Here is a 25,701-nt window from a genome sequence, read left to right on the forward strand (position 1 = left end):
ACATCAACTTCTAACAAGAGATTAAATATATAAAACCTCAATCCCACTACTCTTACACCAACACAAATCCACTCAAACACCTCAAAACATTTATACCAACACCTATACGTGTAGTGCAACCCAAAACAAAACAGCAAATATCAAAACTTTTTTTCTGAACACTGTATTACACACTTTCTGTCCCCTGTTATACTGGAATAGAGGACAGTTTTCGGCAGGCAATAATTGTTTTTCCTGTGTGTGTGAGAGAAAGCCAGGCAGGAGGGACATGTATTTTGTGAGCCCTCATGCTGTGGGAATTATGAAAAGTTTTTTTATCTGTGTCATTCGCCACAGTTTAATGCCCACTGGCTTTCTAACTAAGTCCACAGACACACCAATGTGTCTGTGGAATGTAATGGTGCTTTAATTCTGTCGTTTTCAGCACAGGATTCAAACATTAGGCTAGAGGAGGAAATAAAAAGAAAAAATAAGATCAAATAGAAACCAGATGTGACACGATGTATAGCAGATAGATAGATAGATGAGCTTAATCCCTCTTGACTGAAACTGTATAACCCTAACCCATCTCTGCTTTAAAAGTTGTGTTGTTTAGCCTGATGCTAAAACAGTGTACAAATAGCGGACTGTGACACTAAGGAGTCTTGAGCTTAGATGTAGACGTAGTGTTTTTGTCCAATAAACTTACTAAATATAACAATACGTTTGATAAAGTTATGAAGTATAAGTTATGGTTCGACAGGGGACATTTTTTAGCTGTCTATAATACCTAGGGTGTGTCTAAAATGACAGTATGGTTGACATCACAAACATAAAAATATATTAATGTAACATGAGCAAGCGAGAGGATTGATTTTTTTTTTTTTTTTTTTTTTTAAATGTTGTGAAACAAAACATAACAATGACTCAAGCTTGTGTTGACCCAAGGTTGCATTTCAGACATTTTCAGAAAAATCCCATTCAAACCACACCAAAATCAAATCAGAACAAATGCTAAATAATTCCCTTTTTGTTATGACTCATTCCTGCAACACTGACTGAGACACTTCAGAGACAGGTGTGGGTCTGTTAAATGGTTTGGAAATAAAGGCTGAAAGGCTATTCTGAAGGTATTTCATTAACACAGCTAATGAAGAAAATGTACAACTGTTTCATAGAATGTATTTTTCATAAAAGCTTTTCATACTTTTGTTTAAAGAAAACCAACTCATCTGAAACACATCTTTCTCTACAGTAGAAAATGAAAGTTTCTGTTTATTAAGCTTATGGTTTGCACATATAAGGTTAATGTTACCTTTTTTTGTGTGCTGCTGCAATAATAGCAGTCTCAGTTGTGTATATATTTCATCACTACACGATAAAGGCGGTTTATAAAAATGTAGGTTAAGTTACAAAATCAGAAATTACCTTTTTTTTCAGATTCTCGTGTCATAACTGAGTTTGACCTTGTTTGACGTTATCCTTGGATTAAGTATGATATATTTTTTCAGCTAATATTGAAAACTGTTCACAGCAAGAGTGTTTTACAACCCTAAAAACAGTTAAAAAGCTTCCGAATAAATATTTGATGGAAAGCATGCATTAATGAGATGAGTCTGATTCAACAGAGATCAGATGTAGAACTCAGCTGTAGCTCGTGTCCTTCTCTTCAAAATGTTCACCGTCGAGGTCTTTGCCCAAATTTAAACACAGCAAGATCAGTCACCATAAAACGAATGAGCCTTCATTTTATTTCTGCTACATTTTACGTGTGTTGATAGCCAAAGAAAACGCTGAGCGAGTTGAATAAGTGCCTGTTATCTCCTCCATTTTACTGGACAAACAATTAGCTCTTTGTAATCTGCTAAAGCCTGTTCAGACAAAGCCCTCTTTCTGTAATTCTATTTATTTTTCTGCTCTAAAGTATAGTGTCAATACGTCTCTCCTTATGCTAGAGGACTGATTCTCTGAGAATAGCCTGTCACAGTTAAACACAGATATATAAATCAACATTCAAATGTTGGAACGCACAGGAAAAAATCTCCCGTAAATCTTTAAAGCTCCTTATGAACCTCCTAAAGGCTTAATTTTAAGACCAGTGTGTTCTGGCGCTTTCTGTACAGCTGGAATGTAAAATAAGAGCAAAGCAATTTAAGACAGATGCTTTTAAGTTCTGATGATGCTCTGAGTTTGATGCTTTATGAATAATCTGTCTTTCCTTTATTAATGCTTTCTCTGTAAAGATGTTAATGGTGTGTGTGGGGGTCATATAGGAATGACTTGGTTTGTGTGTGTGTGTGTCTGCCTAAGTGCGTGTGTTTGACATGCCAGATGGCATAATTGGATTCTTAATGACAGTTTTTTGCTTTTAGAGGCAATGTTTTCCAGCTTTGATGACCATTCACCCCCTTAATGCATGTCCATCTCCCAGGACACATTTTTCTTTGAGCTTAGGGAACCCGTAATTGAATTGTTTGTGTGTGTGTGTGTGTGTGTGTGTGTGTGTGTGTGTGTGTGTGTGTGTGTGTGTGTGTGTGTGTGTGTGTGTGTGTGTGTGTGTGTGTGTGTGTGTGTGTGTGTATGGGGGAGAGGGGTATGATAAAGATCCTAACAAGAGCAAGAACAAAATAGGAGATTGTGGAAGCAGCTGGAGTTTCAAACTTTAATAAAGGCTATTTGTCATCAATATTACAAGCTTCCTCTTCCCTCTACACCACAATCCCTTTCGCTGCGCACATTACAGCATTTTGTCATACTTTTCATTTGGAGTTCTGAGCTCTTGCAGGACATTTTCCTCTAAATCCCTCTCATTGTGTGTGAAGTGCAGCACACACCTTGGCAACTGCCCGTGAGTGTGTGTGTATGTGTTATCCAGGCAAACATCCAACAGATGAATCCCAAAGAACGGGTGATTACGTATGAGACAAACACTGAAGAAGAAACGTATCCATCTGCTCTGATACACTGACCAGTGATGACTTGTCTGTCTGCCAGTGAGTATAAATCCAATCTATTCACTAGTGCCTCTCTCAACCAGCTACTGACTGTGGATGAGGATGGACACACACTGTACATGGAGAAAAAGAAGTAGGAGAAGAAGAAGAGAGGAAGAGGAAGGAGAAGAATAATGATGCAGAAAGGTAGAAGAGGATAAGTGAGGAAAATTTTGAGCTCAGAAAAAAGGGAGAAAAGAAAGTAGGAGAAGAGTGTTATCCAAGTTGTGTGAATGTGTGATGCAGCGTTCACAGCTGCTGATGTTGCACAGAGTGGATTTGGCAGCATAACAGCTGGCGTCTGCCTATGGTCACTGACTGTTGCCAGACAAAATACAATGTTTGTGTGGGTGTGTAGGAGTGTGAGTGAGTGTGCGTGTGCGTCAACCTTATAATGAATGCACAAGTGTTGTGTTGCTGGAATGTGTCTATTCGGGGGCAAAAAATTGTTAAGAGGCCTGCCACCCTCTTTCACTCAATCCAGTTCCAACAGTTGTAAGGCGTCATAATTACCACCTCTAGTATATCTCTTGGGATAAAATTACAAACAAATACACATATACCCAACATTAAAACATCTGAACAGGATCCATTAATTTTTCAGGCCAAATCACCCACTCACAGTCGCACAGTTGTTTTCACCGTTCAGATCATCATATGCTATAAAAAGGATATTTGCAGGGGTAATACACACATGTCTACACACACTCACAGAGACGTCTACAGCATGGATAAGATGAATATGATTTGCTCATTGCAAAGGAAATAGATTTTCAACATAATGGCTGCTTAATCTGTTAGCATCAATCCCTGTTTAATCGCTATTCTTAGTCCTGTGTCACTAGCCTTGTTCAGGTTACACACATAAATACACACACACACACACACACGCACACGCACACACACACACACACATACACGCACACACGCACACACACACGTGTACTTAGATACACAAATTAGAGTGTGGGTGTGCATACACGGTGCCTTTTTAAATGTAGAAAAGCTCCACTTTATTCTTTCCCAGTTTGTGTGAGTCACTGTGACCGAGTCTATTTCACAGTGATGGAACAGGCTTAAACAATTCTCTATTTCACACACTTCCCAGTGTGTTCAACAAAAAAAAGTGGTTTCATGCTTTTTTAGACCACATTAGCGAAATGGCAGTGTGTCTCACAAGATGTTTTGTGAAGTGTGTGTACAAAAAAGCTAAGGCGAGAGAACTTCATGTTCGCCAGAATGCATATGTAACACTCTTACCTCTGTGTCTCTGCGCTGTACTGACCCCGGCCCACTTGATTGACAGCACAGAGTCTGAACTGATAGGTCCTGGCAGGTGTAAGCCCACCCACCGATATCTCAGTCACCGCAGGATCGACCTCTGATAAGTAAACCTTCCACGGGGAGTCTAGACCGAAGACACAGAGATTAGAAGCTGATAAAATCAGGCTGAAGCAGGACAAACAAGAGACACTGGGACATTCAGGACAGATAAAACATGCAAGTAGAGAAAGCAGAAACAAGGGGGGATACATTTGAGAAAAATTTAACAAAACAAAAAAAAAAAAGGACCTTAAGATGGAACAAGGAAGAAAGTTAAAGGGAAGAGAAGGATTATTAAAGAAGCTTCTGGATATAGTTTTCATCTCATCTTGGAAAGTTTTCCTGCCACAGATAAATAAAAAACAATCACAGCAACAGCCGAATGTGCATCTGTGTCAGTGAGAAGAATAGTGCGTGTGCTATTTAGTGTGTGTGTAAAGTGTGTGCATTGGGGCCATTATCTGACAGGAAAAGACATTCTCTTTTTGTAAGGGCCCATTCTTTCTCAAATAGTATACAAAACTGGCTCTACATGTAATGTTCATGTACCTCTTCCCTTTAACGCACAGAAGGAGAAAGAGCGACCGTAAAGCCCCCTTCTCTAATCTGTTTCTGCTGTCAGTCTATTCCTCAATCCCTCTCTATTCTCTCTCCTCCTCTATTGCTCATTTGGCAAAGAGCCAGCCTGCTGCTAAAACATCTGGGACAGACAGAGGGAGAAAGACAGAGGAAGGAGGAGGAGGGGGGGGGGGGGGGGGGGAGAGAGAGAGACGCCAATAAAGTGACGACAATCACTTTATTTATAGGGAACCTGGATTTACATTTATGTAGGAACAAAATCTTCCATATGTCTGCCACTTGTAAACGAGCTTGTGTCCGTGCCTGGGAGACAGTGAGTGAGCAGCTGTTTGCCTCGACACACAAACACACACATACGTACTGTTTTCAGAGAGCTCCAGCAAATAGTAGAGAAGTGGGGAGTTCCCATCAAAGGGGCGTAGCCAAGACAGGAGGACGGAGCACGAGTCAGAGTCATTGAGACGGACAGTGAGGGAGCGAGGAGAGTGTGGCAGCTCACTGAACACAGAAAAAGAAAAAAAACAAGGAGGGCCAAAAAAAAATGTCAATTTCAAAGTCAAAGTCTGAAAGTAATTGTTTGGTCTTTTGATTAGCGCAGAATCTTTGGGAGTAATAATTTTACATTTAGGATAACACCCTCCCTTAAATGTCAAGATCAGTATGATAATCATGTCTGTGTGCCTATTATGATGCTAGGTAACTGGTTAGCTAAGGTTATCATCAAGAGAGTAACAGATATTGTTTGAAGGTAACAAATCCCCATTCAACAAATTCAGTCATTTCAAGCTGTGATTTGAAAGGGAATTTTCTGAAGATCTGGTTTTTTACTTGTTAACTAGTGAAGGAGTATTAGTATCGACTGAGTCAAGTAGAGAAGTTGAACATAACGCCTGTAAAAACACAATTTAATGTTTTTGCCTTTGTGTTATTTTTAAGGACCAAAGGAATGACAAATAGGATTGCTGTCTGTGGGTTGAGATTCTGTGAGCTAGATTTTTTACCTTCAGACAGAGTAACGCTTGTTTAGCTAACTGGCTGCTTTTGGCACCACATCTTTACTGACACAACTTTCAGGAGTGTAAATATCGATTTTGTTGTCTAATTGCCGCAAGAAAATCGTAAAAGTCTTTCATAAAAACATGCTGAACAATTCATTTTACATAAACATTTTCACAAGAGTATGTCTGAGCTCACGAGTTCATGACATTGTGCCTAAACCGATGTTTGTTTTGTTTGTTTGTGTTGTTTTCTAAATATGTGTGGTAAAATAATGTTGGCTTTAATATCTGGGTTCTTTCCTGTCAGGTCAACTCCCAGTGGAGGTTATCTTACAAATATATCTTTGATTTGAATATTGTTTCTATTGTGATTCTTTATTCTGTTTGTGGTTTGAGAAAACAATAAAGAGTTTCCAGACTTCTTATTTTACTCATTTTAGAACATCAGGATTTTGCTGATAAAGAAGAAAATACAAGAAAGCAGATCTAAGCACTGTATGTGAAACACTACGGGTCCCAGCAGAGATAAAAGAAGTTCTTAAAGGACCATATGACAGAGCTAAACAAATATATATTTACTCTGAAAGAATGATGAAAGACATGATCCCTTGTGCCCAAACTTGCTGCATTACATATTCATAAGCTCATTAATAATTTCTAATCAATGAACCGTCTACTTGGACTGACGCTGGCTCCTGTTCATGTAATAACATGAAACAGACTTTTAGATATTAGTATTATCAGCGAGTGTAGATGGATTTTAAAATTAAAGTGGGATGTTAGAAATGAAAGGGAACTGAGAGAGAGAGATAGATGAGGAATGTGATGGGGGGGGGGGGGGGGGGGTTGTCACCACAGAGAAGGGGCAATGATTGCAGTGAATGAAGCAGAAAAGGAGCTGAGTATGATGCTTTCTTTTCTGAGCTGACATGATCATATTCATTAATGGATGAGCTTAGAGAATATTAGAAGAACTACCCGCTTGCCAAACGCACACGCACGCACCCGCACACCCACGAACTATACCCGCAGACACACTCTCAACAACACGTGGATGGGCCTTAAGGGAGTTGAACCAATAACCTGCTGGTAATTAGTCTGTCTCCTTAGCTGCCAGCATCTGTTAGCCTCTGTGACCCGTGGATACTAAGCTAACAAGGATGCCAGTCACACACATGGCTGACACGCACACACACTTTATTCCCCACGTTTTGGTTAAGAAGAGAGCGACACTTGTAACCTCTTGGTGTTGCATAATTCAGAAGGATGTGGAATCATGTTCTTTCTCTCTCCTACCCTGCAACTGTATGAATATATCAGAAATATCCAGAGATCGTATAAAACATAGAGTCTCAGTGACACCATCCATTGATTACTAAAGGTTTTTTTTTTTTCAAGCCCAAAGATGGCGGCATCCATACTGGAAATGCCTTAAGCCTCTTGACAAACAGCAAAAACACGCCCACTTGTCACGCCTATTATTTTATAATTAGAAGTTATTTTATTTCGTTTTATTTCATGTCAGTACTAAAATGTCAATTCTTTGTATTTGACATTCTTTGTGTTTTAATTCTGTTCTTTTGTGAAGCACTTTGGGCTGAATGTTTTTATGTATGAAAGGTGCTATATAAATAAAGCTGAGTTGAGTTGAGTATAAACATTATCCTACATAGAATTAAAAAAGGATGAGTTGTAAAAAATTCACTCCCTGTAAAGTGTGTGTCAATAAAGACAAACCATACAAATCAAAACCCCTTTTTGTATCAGGCTGTAAACATGTTTACGTTTATTTCTTCCGCATTTTCGAACGTTCATGTGACCTTCAGGGCTTTAGAGGCCTCAAGTGGACATTTGAGGAACTGCAATATTTTAAACTTCCAAATTGGCTCCATTTTTAACAATAGAGATTGTCGCTTAAATATCACAAGACCCTTTTATAAATGATATAATATTATTATACAAGTCCATATAACAATATATAGGCTGCTATTAGAAACTGTTTTCTCACAGTGGCTGGAATGAGGCTATGCAGACCGGAGCGTGGGATACACTTGGAATTTGTCTGTGGCATGCTTTAATCTGAGTGTCAGGAAAGTCTGCTCATATGAAACCCACACTGACATGCAGGGAATGTGCTCCCCCTGACAATCATGAATGCACACACTGTATGACACATTCTATACTTTGAGACTTCTACAGCTGTAGTTTTACCGAGCAGGGAGTGGATTTCTTGTACATGCAAGGTATCTGATAGCATATACGAACTTGAAGTACTAATACAACTGTCTAATAATAACACCTCACTCTAGATACATTCTCTCATCTCACACTATTAATGGTATAGATACATTTTTGGCTTCAAGGGGTTCTGAGCCCTGATAGGCTATTATTGGAAAAATGCAATTATCTCATTTGAAAGCTGCTGAACTAAGCTGATGTCTAAACTTTAGGTATGTTTGGTAATGGACTTAATGACCTATGTGCTACCTCTGCTGAATTCAGTTCTGCAAAGTCGAGTCAAAGTTTTTTCCATTAGGAAGCATTATTCCTGTCAATCATATATGCAATTTAATTCAGGTAGACAGCTGACTATGGACTAGCTGATGTTTTTCCTCTTGAGTAGGGCACTGAAGTTGTTTTTTTTATTTTTTTTTATTAATTTATTTTGGGGAGGGAGGGTCACATTCCATATGAATAATTTAATTTAAAAATCACTCTCTTGATGTTTCAAAGTATCCATGTGATACTGTAAATTGAATATTTAACCAGTTTCACCTTGCAAACCCTTCATTATTAGTTTTTTGTACTAATGTGCTCTTGCCTCATTACATGTATGACATTACAAATGTTAAATAAATACACTATGAAAAGCAGCACAAACCCAGCAACATGATTCTCAAAGTAACAGAATCCCTTTAATTCACCCTCTTTGTTTGATGTGATGATACCTGCAGGTTAGTGAAGCTTGGCACAAGAATGGGAAAGTAGAGAAACAGCTACCTTTGCTTTGTCTGCAGGTAAAAACAATCCCTCTACCAGCACCAAAAGCTAAAAAATGTTATGTCTTTTATCTTGGAAATGGAAATTCAGAAAAACAATAAGTTGTGTTTTTTGTGAGGAGGATTGGTGGCAGAGTGACACAACATTGGCCAAGATGGGTTTAAACTATCCAACTTTGCTTGAGTGTATGAACTTACATGACTTCGAGGCGCGCAATACGAGAATCGTTGCCTGCTTGTGATGTCACAGTGCAGGTGTAATCCCCAATGTCACCTGACCACGTCTGGCCAATAGTAAGGGAGCCCTGGCGCACCGACACACGCCCTCCATTGGACGGAAGGACCAGGACACCACCTCGATCCCACTTGAAGCTTTAATAGAGAAGAAATACATGTAGTCTATACCATGTGTACCTAAACCAGCAAATACACTCATGCAATCTATTAAAAGTGAAAAAGATATAACATTGAATGCTCTTGATCAGAAGCAAAGAATCAGGTACCTGACATTGACTCTGGAGTCGTGTGTAGCGTTGCAGTCCAGGACAGCAGTGGTTCCTTTGATAACTCGCTGGTCTGTTGGAGGTACAGAGATGACTGTACGACCTGAAAATACCAGAGAGAAATCCAGGGAGGATAAACGATTGAAAGAAAGAACATTTAGAGGTTTCGCTTTTTTTCTTTTTTTTCAGATTTACATATATTAAAATAACTTGACCCATGTGTACATCAACTGCTCTTTTAAGTTAGCTATTCATTACTTTACACTCTAGCCCAAAATTGCTGCGCTGAAGAACACAAACAGGATTTCTCTATCAATTACAAATGCACAAAAAACACACACGGACAAAAGCTGCTGTGTTACACCCCACGTTTGGAAATTTGCCACTTTTTAAAACCTAGTGAGAAAAAGGGAAGCATTGATTGGTTGATAGAACTTTGTTTTCAGACAGTCTGAAATTTAGAATCCCAGCAGATCCATTCACAAGATGAAAATTAAAGATATGATACAAAGATAGAAACACTTGACGCAACATTCAAACACCAAACTAATATTCATAGGCCTTCAAAAAACTTTGACCCGGGAAATCTGAAAAGAAATCAGCCAATTAGCATGTTTACCAACAAATTAATAGTCCTCTTACAAAGGCTAACCGGGTAATTATTTTACCATTGGAGCCAGCCCACTGCATCGACAACCGGTCACACGGCCCCTTCATGAGCCTACACGAATGTGTTTGGACATCGACGGATAAATAAGTGTCCCATGTCTGTTTTATGGTTAGTCAGATTAGGTGTGTATTCTATGTGTGTGTATGCATCTTACTCAAGACGACGAGGCTAGAAGTGGCGTTGATGGTTCCCTCTGAGTTGGAGGCGATGCAGGTGTACTCTCCTGAATCCTCGAAGCTGACTGGCTGAATCTCCAAACCACCAGACTGCAAAAGTGTGAACCTGGGTACCTGCATTGAGCCGCTAGCTAAAACCTGTGAGCCTGCACACAGAGAGAGAAACAGTGACATAGCCCTGAGGTTAATGAAGTAATTAAGTAATTAGACACATTTTTAATTACAAACTCGTGATGTCAGTGTGTCTTTGCGTATTCCCTCAATGTGCATTGAAGATTGTGTTGTTTTCTGTTACCTTTTCTCCAGGTGATGGCAGGTTTTGGAGCGCCGCTAGTCTGGCAGGTAAACAGGGCTGTGTTCCCTTCAGTTACTGTTTGATCAGACGGAGGGAATGTAAAGGTGGGGGCCACACCTGAAATGCGAGGAGAAGGCATGTGAAGAAAAGAAGACTGCATTGGTTCCTTTATAGAGGACATAGACGGAAAACAAGTGGAGAAAGAGTTGAGCGTAAGAGCTACAGGGGAATGAAAAAGAAAGGGTGACAGCATTGATTTAGGCACAAATGTTTCCTCTTTGATCAATGAAGCTTTACTCATTACTTAGTGCTCTGTGAGTGTGCAGAAATGTGGAAGGTGGTGGTGTGGAAGTTTTAATTATAATGCTCACTAAACAGAACATAAATCTATTGAGAAGAAATAAAACTACAAACTATCTGGTTCAGGCTAAAGGGGATAAAGTTGGCTACAAGAACAATAACCCTGAGGCAAAAAGTTAATCAAGCAATTAGTTATCTGACAAAAAGTAGCCATCACTTCTTCTGGCTGTCGACTGAGTCAGCTCTTTAAACTTTTTATATTTCTTCTTTCTGTCTTGTAAAATGTAAAACAAGATATTAAGTTGAGTTTTTCCATGTATCTAATATTCCAGGGGCCAGACGTTTAATCAGTAAATTGGTAAAACATATTTCAGTAAAGAAAACATTTATTTGCATGCCTTAAAAACTGTGATGAAAACTAAGCAAATACAAAGAAAAGGACATTTAAAAATACAGAAGATTAAGAAGGAGGAGAGCTATTTCAAATACAAGAGGAAGAAAGTTCAAGGAAAAGACAACAGTGGAATCAACTGAGGGTTACTTAAGGCTATAACTTAAGAGCAGAAGTAAACATGGATGTTTTTTTTGTTTGTTTGTCAGACAAACTCACTGGAGACAAGGAGTTGTGAGTGTGCTTGTGTCTCTCCAGCAGCGTTGCGAGCGACGCACTGGAATATTCCTCCGTCTCCTGGCTGCACCCGGCGCACAGTCAGCCCGGTTGCTGAGATGATTTTGTAGCGGGGGTTGGCCAGTTTGGAAAGAGGCACCGCGTCCTTAAACCACTCTATCCTGGGCTGGGGCACGCCTACGTGTGTGCATGTACATGGAAAAAAAAAAAAAACGATTTTCAATATCCTTAATAACAAGGCAGCAAACTACTCTCACACACACTCTTCTCTCACAAATCTTACTTCTCTGTTAGGCACTCTCACGGTATAAATATACATGCAGGCATAATGACTAATAATATATTGATTGCAGGGTGTGGGTGGTAGAGTAAGGGTGGCATTGGGGCCAGAAAACATTCTGAATAAATGATGTTTAAAAAGAGCAGCACACCAGTTATCTACAGTATCAGCTCCACCTTTCTGACAGACATGCCAGGTATGACAGGAGGGGTGCTCACACAATTAGTCTGTCTCTACACCAGACTGTGTGTTTGTATATGTGTGAGAAAGGGGGATAAATTCCACACTTTTTCTAAATCTGCTGGTGTCAAGCTTTCCCAGACATGTGTGAAGTATTTTTTCTCCCTCCTTTTCTCGCTCTCCCCTGTCACTTTGCACTCGGTCTCTCCTCCTTCGCTTGTTCCTCCTCCCAGTCTCCATCCCTCTCTTCTTACCCTCAGGACTCTGCTATTTAATTTAACTGCCACTGTATCAGATTACTGAGGAGGAACTTACACTGGCTCTGTGTGAGTGGGAGAGAGAGGAGTATGTTGCAGTTTTTTGGAGCTGTGTCTATCCCTGCTGCTCAGATAAATGCTCTCATGTAATCCCTTTAAGAACAAGAGTCAAAAAACAAGCTCAATTTTCAGCATGCCAATCACAAATGCACATGTAATGCTAAAGAAGCCCATTTACTAAAGCATGTTGAAAGATTCCAAACCTGAGCATTATCTAAGGGTTGATAGAGTTACCCTGGAAAACTCAGATCAGATCAGACCTAACACCCTCTACAAACTGCTGCATGGACACATTTAAAGTGTGAAGATATGAAGTTATCCTGTAAGGGTTCTAAACAATCAGTCCAGGTCACGCTCCATGTGATTGAAAACACCTTCAGTGTGCTTCCAAGTGCTTTTAGATCATCTGAAACCTCCTCCTTCAACACCTCCTTACATAAAGTGGAGGTAAAGTGGCTGTCAGACAGTCTTAAAACTTTGTAACATTCTGAAGAATATATCTACATTACATATTGATAGGAAAGTGTGTAGAGGTGAGAAAGTAGGTCATGCTCTCCTTTTTAAATCTCGACAGCTCTCATTCTGTCATTTCTTTTGACAGTGCGTAGTACAATTGTTTCCAATCCTGAGATCACTTCATTGTAAAATTACTTTAACTGACAAGATATGTACTCGACAGAACCAACGCTGACTGCTTAATGGAAATGGTCTACTTATAAAAATTGATCGATTCATTAAGTGTTTTCTGGTCGTCTGACCACTCAAAGCTCTTGGACTCTACATGTCACATTCACCCTGCCACACACATTCCAGACTGATTGCAGAGGATACTATATGAAGTCTGTATTAAATAATCCAACTTTGGCATGTAGACCTGAGCTGGGGATCGACCTGCCATCCTACTGATGGAGAGGGACAGGAGTCTACCACTGCAAGTCAGGGTCTACCAAAGATACTGGTAGGATTTTTTTACAAGAATGAAAACTGTAAATTTCTTGAGTTGTTGTTGCTTCAGGAACAGGTTTCTTCAAAGGCAGTATGGACTGGCATAACTCTAACCATGACCTCTTTTACTGAACATACAGGCATGTGAGTTTTCTTAATGACAGCTTCCTTTTACCTGCCTAGTGCACTCCTCGCACACTTTTTCATAACCACCTAAACACTCCCAATACAGTAGTTACTTACAGTATGTTGATAGTCACACACACACACACACACACACACACACACTGTACCTGCAGCCAGGCAGGGGATATCCACATTCCTGTCGAGGTCTGCAAAGATCTTCCTCTTCGGTTGAGCAGTTAGAAAAGGTGGATCTGCAGAGATGTGAGGAAATAAAAATGTTAAGATTTCCAAGAACATTCTGTATCAGTATATCTATAGAAGAACATCTCAGAGAGAATATCAAAGACTACAACCCCTGCTGTGTGCAACAGATCTGAAATACTAATAATGCCCTCCAAAAAGAAAACCGGTTTCAAAAACGTGTTCAATGGTATAAAACAGTATAAAAGTAATCTTCGGGGAGACTTTTGAATTTGCCCTCTCCAAGTTTTTATTCTCTAATGGATAAGAGAATCAGAGTTGAAAACTCAGAACAGTAAAATAAATCTGGGCCCCCCTCGTGGCCCTCAGTATCTGGAGTGTCATTGCAAGGCAGGGTTTGTGCATATGTGCCCTTTGGGATGTCTTCCACTCACAGAAAAAACATCTTTACAGAGTTTCCCAAATGAAAGAGTCCTACTTTTCAAAGAGCTCTTTTTTGTTGCCAATATCTGCACCCTGTAATCATGTTCACCGGTGTCACTTTAAATGCTTTGTACGGTTTGAGAGTGAACATATTCTTCTTGGTGTATTGCTGTAAAGCTATGACAAACCCACTCTTTAATATGCACTCTTTAAGAGCACCCACTCTTTAATATGCTCAATTTGTTTTTCATCATTTCTAAATGGTGTATTAAGTGAGAGGTAATAAGCCCAGAGAGGCAGGGGGAGACAGTCTGGCTAATGTTTTTTCAGGACGACTTCTATGACAGAGATGCACCTGTGTACTGGAAAATTACCATGAGCAATATGACATTTCCAGGTTGGGCATTAAATAACAAATTCCTAGAATTTAATGATTCTGTTCTATTCAATCTAAGAAAAAGCAATTTACAGTCAAAGTTTTCTTTCTGTTTTTTTTTTTCTCCCAGGCTTGTTTAAAAATACCACAACAAGACACCTTGCAATGTACATCAAGGAGTAAGAACAACACAAGCAAGAATGTAGAGAGGAGAAAACTTTCATTGAATCCTGTTCCTTTTCAAAGAACAATCCTAAAACATCCTAGTGTTCTTGTATTCTCTCAATTCCTTCCTTCTTGCTTCACACACTGGATGAACTGAGGAGGCAATTAAAGAAAAGACAAATTGAAAGTTTGATCATACTGTGTGTACTTGTATATGTGGGGGTGTGCTGACAGGGACAGAGTAGACTTCCATGTTAATTCTGCATTTATTCTACTTTTCAATACTGTCTTTAAAGCCAGTATAACTTTTTAGTAGCTTTACCACCCACATATCTCCTCTTATTATTGTGCATGCTGGATTTGATTTTTTGACAAGAGAGGGAGCAAGTCACGCAGACGGGGAAGAACAGGAAAACAACAGATGATAAAAAACAGTCATGCGTTGTGACACCGATAACCCAGGTGCATTTATCGCCTTCAGTTAGGTGAGCACAAAAACCTAGATGCACAACAAAACAGATTTTTGGAGTGTTTGAGTGGTTGGGTTTTGAGAGTTGAGTTTCTGTTGATTCCCTACTGTCTGACTGCAAAACAAGGAAGGAGAACAACAACAGATGTATAGTTAAAGTCGTATTTGCAGTGTACAACACAAGCATGCAGTCAATGCTATACATATTCTGATCAGTAGAAGAAGAAATGAACTTGAATAATGAATACCTTTGGAGCTATGTCTGTTTTTTACACAGACGTCATCTAGAAATCTCTTTCATAAAGTTCTAATGGGCTGATTGGGGGAAAAAAAATCATGCCAACGTATTCATCGGTCCTCTAATCCTCTGATACGTATGAATGTATGCAGAATCGGTCCGTGAGAGCAGGCCTTAACAGCCCTGTCGGCCTAATGAAGGAAGATAACGCAGAGAGGGAGATAGAGTGGGGAGTGAGGTACTAAAAATCGTGGCGGATCATGAGAGAGGGGGCACAGGGGTATAAATATTCAGGCAGGCCTTTTCTACTCGTGAGTATTCTGTAGGCATGGGTAGTTTGCTCTCTCTTCGTTAGGTGCTCCCTCACTCCAGCAATCACCACAGATCAAAAAGACGCTGACGAACAAGGGAGAAAAAAAAGTCTCACTTCATCAATCACAAACCGCCGTGCCCGCATTTGTGCGTGCATGTGTGTTCTGTTTTTCTATTTACGCACACACACCTGAAAGACGGCAGCGAATTGTGATGAGAGCGCTCCTGTTTGAGTGCATTCAATGCTCTCTATTGATTGGCAACTCCAGGGCACAAAACTAATTTAGCCGCGGGGCGAATGCGCATGTGTGTCTGTGGTGCTGTTCTCTTTAATGTGAGAAAGCCTATAGTCAACACATTCATGGCTGATCTAGGGTGTGAATTTGATCACGAGGAGTACAACAGCTGTTTGTGACTACAATGGGCAGTTTGCTGGTGAGAGTGGACAGCAGATTCAGCTGGAGTAGTCCTGTAGTTGACATGCTCACAGCATGAGGTGTTCTATGTCATACTTAAAGGAGAAAAGTCAAACTAATGAAAGAAATGAACATAATGAAAGAGTGCCTGGAGCATAAAATGTACATGAAAAGACAACAGTGAGGAAACTAATGACACATGTTGGAAGCATTAGGCTTGATGCCCAAGGCCTTCCCAGGATAATCATGTTACTGACTATATGTGTGTGTGTGTGTTTGTTTGTGTGTGTGTGTGTGTATTTCTCTTATATTTCTCTTACCCATTACAGTGAGTTGTGCCCGTGCCTCCACAGGTTTAGCAGTGCTGTTGCTAAGCATTGCTTCACAAACATACAACCCCGTGTCAAAAGAGGTAGGGGCCGGGAAAATGAGCCGACGCCCACCGGCCAGTCGACGGCCATCACGTTTCCATGACACCACAAGACTATCCGCCGGTCTAAAAGGGAAGAGCGCGGAGGAGAAACAAAAAAAGAAGAGGAAGAAGAGGATAAATCACAGGAGACGTGTGGATGTGCCAAAAAGAGCAAAAAGTGACAGAAGACAATTACACTGTATGACATCCATCCATGTGTCACTGAGGGAGGAAATGAATGATGACAGTCTGTATATCAGAGCAGTCGGCTCGACTCAGCATGATGAACCTTCAGTCAGTTAATCTTCAAACTTTAATGTATATCAGATTAACAACATGAAAATATTGCTCTCTACGTTTATGTGTTGGTTTGTATGTCAAAGCATTAATACAGTATTTTAAATAGTCATAAAAATGAAGGTCTTCATTTTGTGTGTACATTTAAACTAACAATTTGACGCTTAAAACAATATCAATTTAAAGTTGGAAATGGCTCAAAAGGGGGCTCTGGTTGCCTAGCAGTTAGGTTGCGGCCCATGTACGGAGGCTATAGTCCTCTCGGTGGGCAGCCTGGGGTTCAAGTGTTACACATATGAAGCCCTATTAATAAAAAATCTTTTACTTTTCTGGTTTAAATTCTTAGTTTTTGGTGCAGGAAGCTTAATGACATAAAGCATGGATGTAAAGGCTGCCTGTGAAGATACTGAATTGATTCCTCCAAAATGACTGAGCTTTGACTTTATTCATGATACATCATTTCGATTTGTTCTAATTGCATTTGTTTTTCAATCAATTTGTTGATGATATGAGAGAGCATTAATTAAGTACCATCATAACTAAAGATAATAGGAGATGAAGAAAAGATGATGATTTAGCCATTATGTTTAAGAAGTTCGAGTACTAGAGTTTCTAGCTTGGATAAAAATGCTCCTAGGTTTACTTTGAGTGGTCTCCAACCGTAAATGTAATCATTTCAGACATGAATCCATTCTTCAGGATTCCGTTGAGTGTGAGCTGTTTTCTCTGTCAGATGAGAAATATTGAGGCATCGACAAAGTTGGAAGAAAAAGTCTTATAACAAGGCAGCTTGGCTTACAGTCTATGTCAAATGTTAATAAGCATACTCAGTGGGGCCCCAGATAGTCATACAAAATGTACCCTGATTTTAAACAGCTTCTGGCAGTGCTTGTTTTTGATGAAACTTCTAATTATTTCAGCACTCTACCAGGACTTCAATGATGCATATGACTGATTATTGTTTAATGGGTTTGGATAGCAGATGCTTTAAAAACTTCAGTACTGCACTTTATTTCACTGATCACACATTTCTCTCTTTAAAACTCCCATAGAATACAGTACAGTAGTTTCTTCTTTTCCTTGTTCTGCGGGTGCTTCTCTGATATCAAAAATAGTAGCTGTCAAGTGGATTGTTTCTCCCAGAAGAATTGCTGGGGACTTAAATATGTCTGCAGCTGAAATATCACTTCAGTTTGTTACAAAGGACAAACATAACTATTTAATCTAACACATTCGGCAGGTCAAAGGGCTTTTATCATGGATTTCTATTACACTTAAATTAAGTACCTTTCACACCTTTTTGTACATTTTTATAAGGTTAAGCCTCTTGAATTTTACTTAACTTTGAGTACTACCAAGTGGTTAAGTGCTGGTCAAGTGCTGCATAGAAACATTTAACATGGATTAAACTCTCAGGGAACCAAGCAGCAGGACTTTACCCAGCCGGAGCAAATCAAATCCAACAAAAACCTTGTACAAATATTCCACTGTGCAACCACAATACAGCATGTTAAGCAAGTAAAGCCTGAAATGTGTCCGTTTGATTCTGGATATTCAGCTATTGTCACGTCAAAGACACCTTAGCCTCCATTTCATCAATGCTGGACAAGAAGATAACAGAGAGTATATTACAGATCCAAAGTATTGATAATGTTCTCCTGTTGAGTGACTTTACAGCTCTGGGAGTTTCATTTCAGGGCAGTTGGCTGAGATGTGGTATGCTTTCAGAAAAAAAAAGTAGAGAAATGGGAATGAAACTTTGAACAGCCTCTGTCATTGGAATTGGGGAATAAAGTGCACCAAAGAGAAAACATGGTAAAGTATTGCAGAGCTACAGTAGACTGTGCTCATCTCCTGTTGAATTTTTGTTTTGATTGAATTAAAGCTTTTAGGCTGCATTGTTTATAACTACAAAAAGGGCAGTGACCAGTTTAGCGGAGGACAGAAGAGGTTGGACAGTTTGTATCTAAGGAATGAGAAAAAAAAACTGATTTTAGCTGAATTTCTGGTCCTTCCTAAAGTAAGGAGAGTCTGCTGTTGCTGTGAGAAACCTCTGCTGAGTCGGACTAGACTGCTCCCTCTGTTTGAGTGCATGTGCCCTGTGTGTGTTTGGTTGACGGTGTGTGTAAGTGGGCGTAATGTACTTGGCATGGGTCTCTTTGACTGTGGATGTGTTTAGCTACTCAGCTCATGTCAGATGGAACTTTGATCCATCTTCTGTTTGTTTGTTTGAGCAATATGTATGCTGAGTCTATAATCTAATGCAGAGGGAACGACTGCAGAGCTGAGAGTATATAGTGTGTCAGAATCACAGTGCTTTCCAGAAAAAGCAGAATTGATCACAATTTCTGTGTGTGATAGCATGTGTGCATGTACATTAAAGACATTTACCTGGCATTAGCGATGCACTCCAGTGTTGCTTCACTGCCTGCTACCACTGTTGTGTCTTTGGGTCCGATCACAATGGCAGGAGGCACAAGTTCGGATTCAGGATCTGTAACAGAGAGAGCAAATAGAAGATGCAGTTAAGGAAACTAATGACTACCCACCACAATGTTCATATACGCAAAACACTCTTTTTTTCCCCCCCTTTTAGATTTAAATTTCTGAACTATTTTACGTTTAAGATTCTTATTTTAACTTGCACAGTTTTCTATTGTCTATATACAGTATGATCATTGTTAAGTAAACTTTACTCGCCCATGACTCTTCCATGCTAACTGTGGTGCATACAGTATGACACTGAAGGAGGCTCTCATGCTCTTACAAAAATGTCGTTTCTAACACATCTATCAGAACAGCATTCATCATCTTGTCGTAACAGTGCTAACTGAACTATTTATGGGGATTTTTTTACCTTTATATCCACCTTTGATAGATTTTTTTTTATTGTTTTTATATTGGTATCTTACTCTATCAAATGAATAAAATAGTAATAATTTATTTTTGTGTCAGGTCATTTACATGACACAGCCATCATGGAATTATTCTGACACATCAGCTGAGAGTCAATCAAATGTTCCAGCCCGTCATTTGGCCAACATCACAACAGCACCATTAACATGAACCTTCCTCCAAATGATAGCACTCCAAGAGGTTAAGATATACAACCGATACCAACCTATCAATCTATCAAAGTTACTTGACAGTGCTAATACTACTGCATAATAGTTTTTTACATTTTTATTCTACTTCCGTGTTCATTGTTCATGCACCAAAAACCCATTTAAATACCTTGAATGAGTTAACCTACTTTGCAATAAACAGACTCTGATTCTGATTCTAACGGGGATATATGAGAGCATGGCAAGCGGCAAAGGATCATTGTGGTAACTTGACCAAAAATGTTGTCTTATTTCAACAATCTTTTTGGCTACAAATGTTTCCAGGTCAGCATATTTTTATGTCATTGTTTGGGCAGATGGTACACGTCAAATCTTCCAAGACTTCTCCAGGCTTATATCCTCTTTTTTTCTCTCAAATCTGATCAAAACAGCATCACTCAAAGCATACTCTTTGACAATAAGAGGCAAATCTTTGAGCTATGAGAAAAAGTGACTTCATTGTACCTTAGAAATAAGACTGCTCTTTAGTGTCTACACAGCTACAGACACACTCACAAATATGTGAAATCCAAACATACAGAGTCAGAAGATAAAATCAGAAGAGAGGGTTAGAGATGACGATAAAAAGATAGTATGTAAAGGGAATAGTAGTATGTGACTGACGTTGTGAAGCAGACAGAACAGATGATGGAGAACAGATGTTTGTCAGTCTGACTGAATAGAGAGGGTGTTTTAGTAAACCCACCACTTCTAAACTTCTGTTCTCTCTTAATGCAGACATGGTTTCAATCTTACACAAGCGCGCCGTAATTCTCTCTTACAAACAACATAACTCTTTGTCAACCGCAGCACTGTTTTGTCAGAAACACACTTCCACACAACGTATAATGATATATTGGAGGGAGGATTTTTCTTCTGCGTGTGAGTGTCGGTGATAGCGTTTAGAGGAGAGTACAGTAGTGTGAGTCAAGTGAAGAATGATTTATGGCCCCAATGTTGTGTACAAAAAGTATGGTGTTGAGTGTGCAGAACTTGTGATTATGAGGATATATGGTTTTGAATGTCCACTCATACAAGACAAGGATTCTTAATCATCGTAACATCTGCTCAGCAAAGTAGTACAAAAACAGTAGATTATGACCTTTTCCCCTTGCGCTCTCCCTACTTGTATCAACCGTAAGAAGAGGCCTCAAGGACCCCCACGAGAGGAAGTGATACACTGCTGTCCCGAATGAGGAGTGGCTGACTACCGGTAAAGTGGCCTGATATTTTTCAATGTGAGGAAAAATATATTTCTTGCACGTTTTCATCGACAGACTGTCAAATAAACTATCCAGGAAGTGAGTTATCATGACTTAAGTTATTATGTCCAAATCAAATTTTGACAACCTCAGCGCACATGCCCCCGGGGAGCTTTGCAATAGAATAGAGCACTATCCAAAATGTTTTCCCCATGTTTAGAGCAGCCCACATGATATTATTATGCCTATTCATATGGAGATCATTGGGTTTCCCACGTCTAACCATTCAATATGTAGATCTCCAATAAGGGAGGAGTAGGGACTTCATATTAACAGGCTAGGTCTATCAGAGGCTGTCGGAGGGTTTGGGGTTGTAAGGAGGGAGGGGTGGGGGGGTGGGGGGGGCACAGGGAGGAATAGCTTTGATCTCCTCTTTGAAGGGAGAAGGGAGGGAAAGGTGGTAATTAACTCCCAGCTCTTTATTCCTCCTTCTCATTCTCTCTCGCTCTCTCTTTTCTTTTTTCCCCCAATTTGAGAGGGAGAAAGAGCTGAAGTCATATCCCATTGTCACAGAGAATAAGATATGCGGGTGCAGGAAGACAAGCAAAAGATAGCACAGACACACACACACACACACACACACACACACACACACACACACACACACACACACACACACACACACACACACACACACACACACACACACACACACACACACACACACACACACACACACACACACACACACACACACACACACACACACAGGTATATCCACTGTAATGTCTTGACAACTGCACTCACCGACACTCGAACTCAGGCTGGGGGTTGAGTCATTAATAGCAAATATAAGTAAAGTGACACAAAAAGAGCAAGGGGAATCATGACTTGAGGTCTTATCACCTGAGGTTTTTCTCCCAATTTCTCAATGACACACACACACATACACACACGCACACGCGCACGCACACACAGGTGAAATGGGTGGTGTCAGATGAGTGAAGATGCGCAGAGCAGGAGTGGGTGGAAGATATAAAGGGACACAAAGGGATAGCTCATATACAGGTGGAGGTAACAGGAGGAAGAGGAGGGTGTCCATTAGCTGTCCAATGTTGGAGGCAGAGGTCATTCAGGGACTAGTAACCATCAGTGGAGGCTTAATGGCAGCAGTGACCGAGGATAATAAGCAGACGGGGGTGTGAACCCAGCCTGTTAACTTTCTGTGTGTCTGAGAGGAGCAGACAGATAAGTCGTGCTAGCAGGAACAACTCTCTGACAAGAGAGAGCATGCATGGAAAAGAAATGTGCGTGTAGGAGAGAGAATGCGGAGGGGGAAAGCGAGAAGAGACCGTGCAGATGGTCTTCATCTTCCCGTAGTGACAGACATGATGGTGGAAGAAGAGTGGAAGACAAAATGCCATATGGTTGTGTGATCTACGCTCCTCTTTTCCCTCAGTCAGCGTCTACCATCCTCTTTTTTTCCTGGGAAATCTCATATCATTTTATCTCTTCTGTACCTCTGAGCCCCTGAGCATGTTTTCCCCTCCCTTACTCCCTATCATTCTCTCATCTGCTCCTTTTTGTTATTTAAACACCGATTATCAAATTAGTCTTCCTCAGCTTAAACAAGGAGAAATATTCATACTGGCAAGGCTGATATATTCTGTGTGTGTGAGCAAGCTGTGGCAACTTAACGGCTCCCTGTGAAGATTCTACAAAGAGAGTCCAGAAGTTTAATCTAACTCTATTGGATTCCTCATTTAGTAAATGAGAAACACCATGTGGCAGAGAGATTGAGAGTCTGAGAGTGATGGAGGGCAGCAAGAAAAGCAGGGAGGGCCTTTGGTAAAAGGAAGAAATATTGCAGCAACAACTCACGGCTGAAAAGCTTCATTAGAGAAAAAGGGATGATAAAAAAAAAAAAAGCTGTGAAAGAAGTAAAAAAAAATATAAAAATAGATGAGAATGGAGGAAAAAGCATTAATATTGTGTGTGTGTGTGTGTGTGTGTGTGTGTGTGTGTGCGTGTGTGTGTGTGTGTATTACTGTGGGTAAACTTAGCATCAGAGTGCCAATGACGCATTGTAATGTTACTCTTCTCGTCAGTGCTATTACTGCTGATCGACAGTTAAGTGCTGATGAAGTAACACAGCTGTGTATGTGTTTGCATGCATGTGTAAGGGTGGGACTGATATTAGGATGGAAGCAGAAAAATTAAACCAATCATGGGAACTATAAAAAGTAGGGCTGTTAAAAGGATTGATGCAGCTTTAGGGCAGGAAAGAGATAGAGATGGATAAAGAGGGCGAGAGACATAGGCGGAGAAGGAGAGAGAGAGAGAGATGAAAGGCATCGCCATCTACAGATTAGAATGTAATCCCTTATCGAATGGATTCACTCAGATTACAGCTTGTTCTCCTATTAAATCTGCCAGTCACTCCAAACTCCCCATTGTATCAGTGAGTGAGTCAGTGTGTGTGTGTGTGTGTCTCTGTGTGTGTGTGTGTGTGTGTGTGTCTCTGTGTGTGTGTGTGTGTGTGTGTGTGTATGATCTCTGTATGACTGGAGATCTGTGCGTTTTAAGCCTTTCAAACAAATCTCTGCAGAGACCTAGAGAGCAGAGGGATTGACTAAGGGTTGAACACACACACAAATACCTTTCTTTTTGCATGCATACACACACATAAGCACAAAAACACGCTCACAGGAGGAGGCTGGTGTAAGCGGACTGGGTATTAATAGAGTTGTCAGGCAGGTGTCTGCAGGGTTCACAGCCGACTCACACAAATCACACTGAGAGCGCAATTCACGGGAGAGAGAGAGAGAGAGTCACCAATAGGATAAAATGAAAGGAAATAAAGGACATTGGGAATGAGCGGTTTAGGAACAAAACGTAGAGCCTTTTGAGAGCCTTGGAGAGAATACAAAAATAAAAAGAGAGGAGAAGGGGATCATTTGCTGCTCTCTCCTGAGAACACCTCATGTGTGTGCGTTAGAGAGTCGGGTGAGTGTTTGTGCATGTCACTGCACTCATTAATGCTGCATGCTGACAGCTAAGTGTCATCGTCTGACTACACTTGCCTTAGAATGCCAATATAAAACCACAAGCCAGCCACACACACACACACACACAAAGTTATAAAGCCACACCACACCAGGAGTGGAAGCTCCAAGCCCCAAGGGAAGGCAGACGCAGACAATGGGAAGCAGTGAGAAGACCGAGAAAGATGCCCGATTTTAAATATTCATCTCTTCCTTCAGCTGCCAACCCTCCATCTTTCTGTGTCAACGCAGTGACGGGAGAGGGACATAGCAAGAAAGCATAGAAAGACGGAAGAAAGACGAAACATGGAGAGAGTTGTAGTAATGGGGAAGCGGGGAAGGGTTTGAGCTCTCAGGCGCACTCGATTATTATTTGATTAATTTTGAGTAGTAGGGTTTTTTGGCTGCTTGACAAAACCCACAATGACATAATGAGGTAACGTTTTATCAATGCTACACTGAAATAAGGGCGTGAGCAATTCCTTCAAGCATTGAAACTTTGTTTTGGAAAATCAGGGAAAACGTTGATAGATTCTTTTTTTACCCCCATATATTCTGAAAATCATCAACACATGACAGTGACACATGCCATTAGGGTTTTCTGAAAGGATAAATGGGCAATATGCCGAGACTGGACTACTATAATTCTAGCAGTCTGTTAGAGTGAAAGAATATTAAAGCAGGGCTCAGGCACTCTATTGTTCTATGTGACTCAATGTTACACATCAGCACAGAAAAACACTCAAGTGGCATTTGAAAGAGCTTTCTAAGGTGTGAATCTGCAGGGAGAGCTTCTTGAGCAACTCGGGGAGAAACACCGGCACCGCAGTGTGTTTCTGCATAGCTCAGGTAACAAACACTCTGGTGATGCTGTGGGGTGGGGAAAGCATGTAGCAGACAAAAAGTTGACCAAAACGAAGTGCCAGTTGTTAGTCAGATCAGGCAGTCAACTTGACTTTGTTACAAGTGGAGGGGACTTCACATGTGTATCAGTTAGTGACCCAATACTTTGGAGCCTCAATTTGGGTATTACAGCCATTGCCCCTTGTTAGCCATAAACATTTTACAGGCTTGATTTCTTATTGACAGGCAGCTGTGGTAGAGACTCAAGAAAGAAAAAGTTAGCCCCTCACATACCCAGCTTTGTTGTCCTCTATTTTCCTCATGCTGTATTTCAGAAGACTTGAAATAAGCTATGAAAATATAAACTTGATAGTATAATGTTTTTTCGGACTAAAAACCAAATGAGACATAGGTTTATCACTGACTACTATACATCCTGACTTCTTATAGAAACCAATGGAGTAGCCAGTGGGAGGCCGTAAGAAACACTGCATGTTTAATGCACCTGTGCTTTGGCTTTACTTGTCAGAAGATTCAATGTTCACTTCTTTTGACATACAGTATATTCACCTGAAGGCTCTTCTGACACCAGCATTGCTGCACCTCCTGTCCAAATACTGTAGCATCCCAAAAGCCCTAAATCCAACCTAGTTTTCGCTAGGTTTGCAATATGGTTGTTTGCAATACGGTTGTTTGACCTTAATTAAACACTTCAATGCAAACCAGAGTATTATTCTACCATAACATTGATTATTTACAGGCCTACAGTGAGCTGACCTTGTGGTCAAAAGTGTCCACGAGTCGGATTATTCTAGTAACTTGAGGCTTAAATATGAAACCTGGCATGGCAACATTTGCCTGTCATTATATACAAGGAGAAATAATGTGCTCGAGAAAAAAAGAGCAGG

The 25,701-nt window shown here is 40.3% G+C and overlaps 1 protein-coding gene across 3 annotated transcripts in view; it reads right to left on the bottom strand.

Annotated features, from left to right (window-relative positions):
- The window catches only part of LOC109988283 (protein sidekick-1), a 194,673-nt gene that overhangs the window by 55,794 nt on the left and 113,178 nt on the right, over nucleotides 1–25,701 (bottom strand). For all 3 annotated transcript variants that reach the window (XM_065956112.1, XM_020639724.3, XM_065956106.1), the window contains 10 exons: nucleotides 18,992–19,094; nucleotides 16,212–16,387; nucleotides 13,459–13,542; nucleotides 11,426–11,620; nucleotides 10,516–10,632; nucleotides 10,199–10,366; nucleotides 9,375–9,477; nucleotides 9,070–9,243; nucleotides 5,236–5,372; nucleotides 4,233–4,380 (listed from right to left, as the gene is read on the bottom strand). In XM_065956112.1, coding sequence (XP_065812184.1) covers nucleotides 4,233–4,380; nucleotides 5,236–5,372; nucleotides 9,070–9,243; nucleotides 9,375–9,477; nucleotides 10,199–10,366; nucleotides 10,516–10,632; nucleotides 11,426–11,620; nucleotides 13,459–13,542; nucleotides 16,212–16,387; nucleotides 18,992–19,094 — 1,405 coding nt within the window. The remainder of the gene's footprint in view (nucleotides 1–4,232; nucleotides 4,381–5,235; nucleotides 5,373–9,069; nucleotides 9,244–9,374; nucleotides 9,478–10,198; nucleotides 10,367–10,515; nucleotides 10,633–11,425; nucleotides 11,621–13,458; nucleotides 13,543–16,211; nucleotides 16,388–18,991; nucleotides 19,095–25,701) is intronic.

This window comes from Labrus bergylta, chromosome 1 (assembly GCF_963930695.1).
Source record: "Labrus bergylta chromosome 1, fLabBer1.1, whole genome shotgun sequence".
Lineage (NCBI taxonomy): Eukaryota > Metazoa > Chordata > Actinopteri > Labriformes > Labridae > Labrus > Labrus bergylta.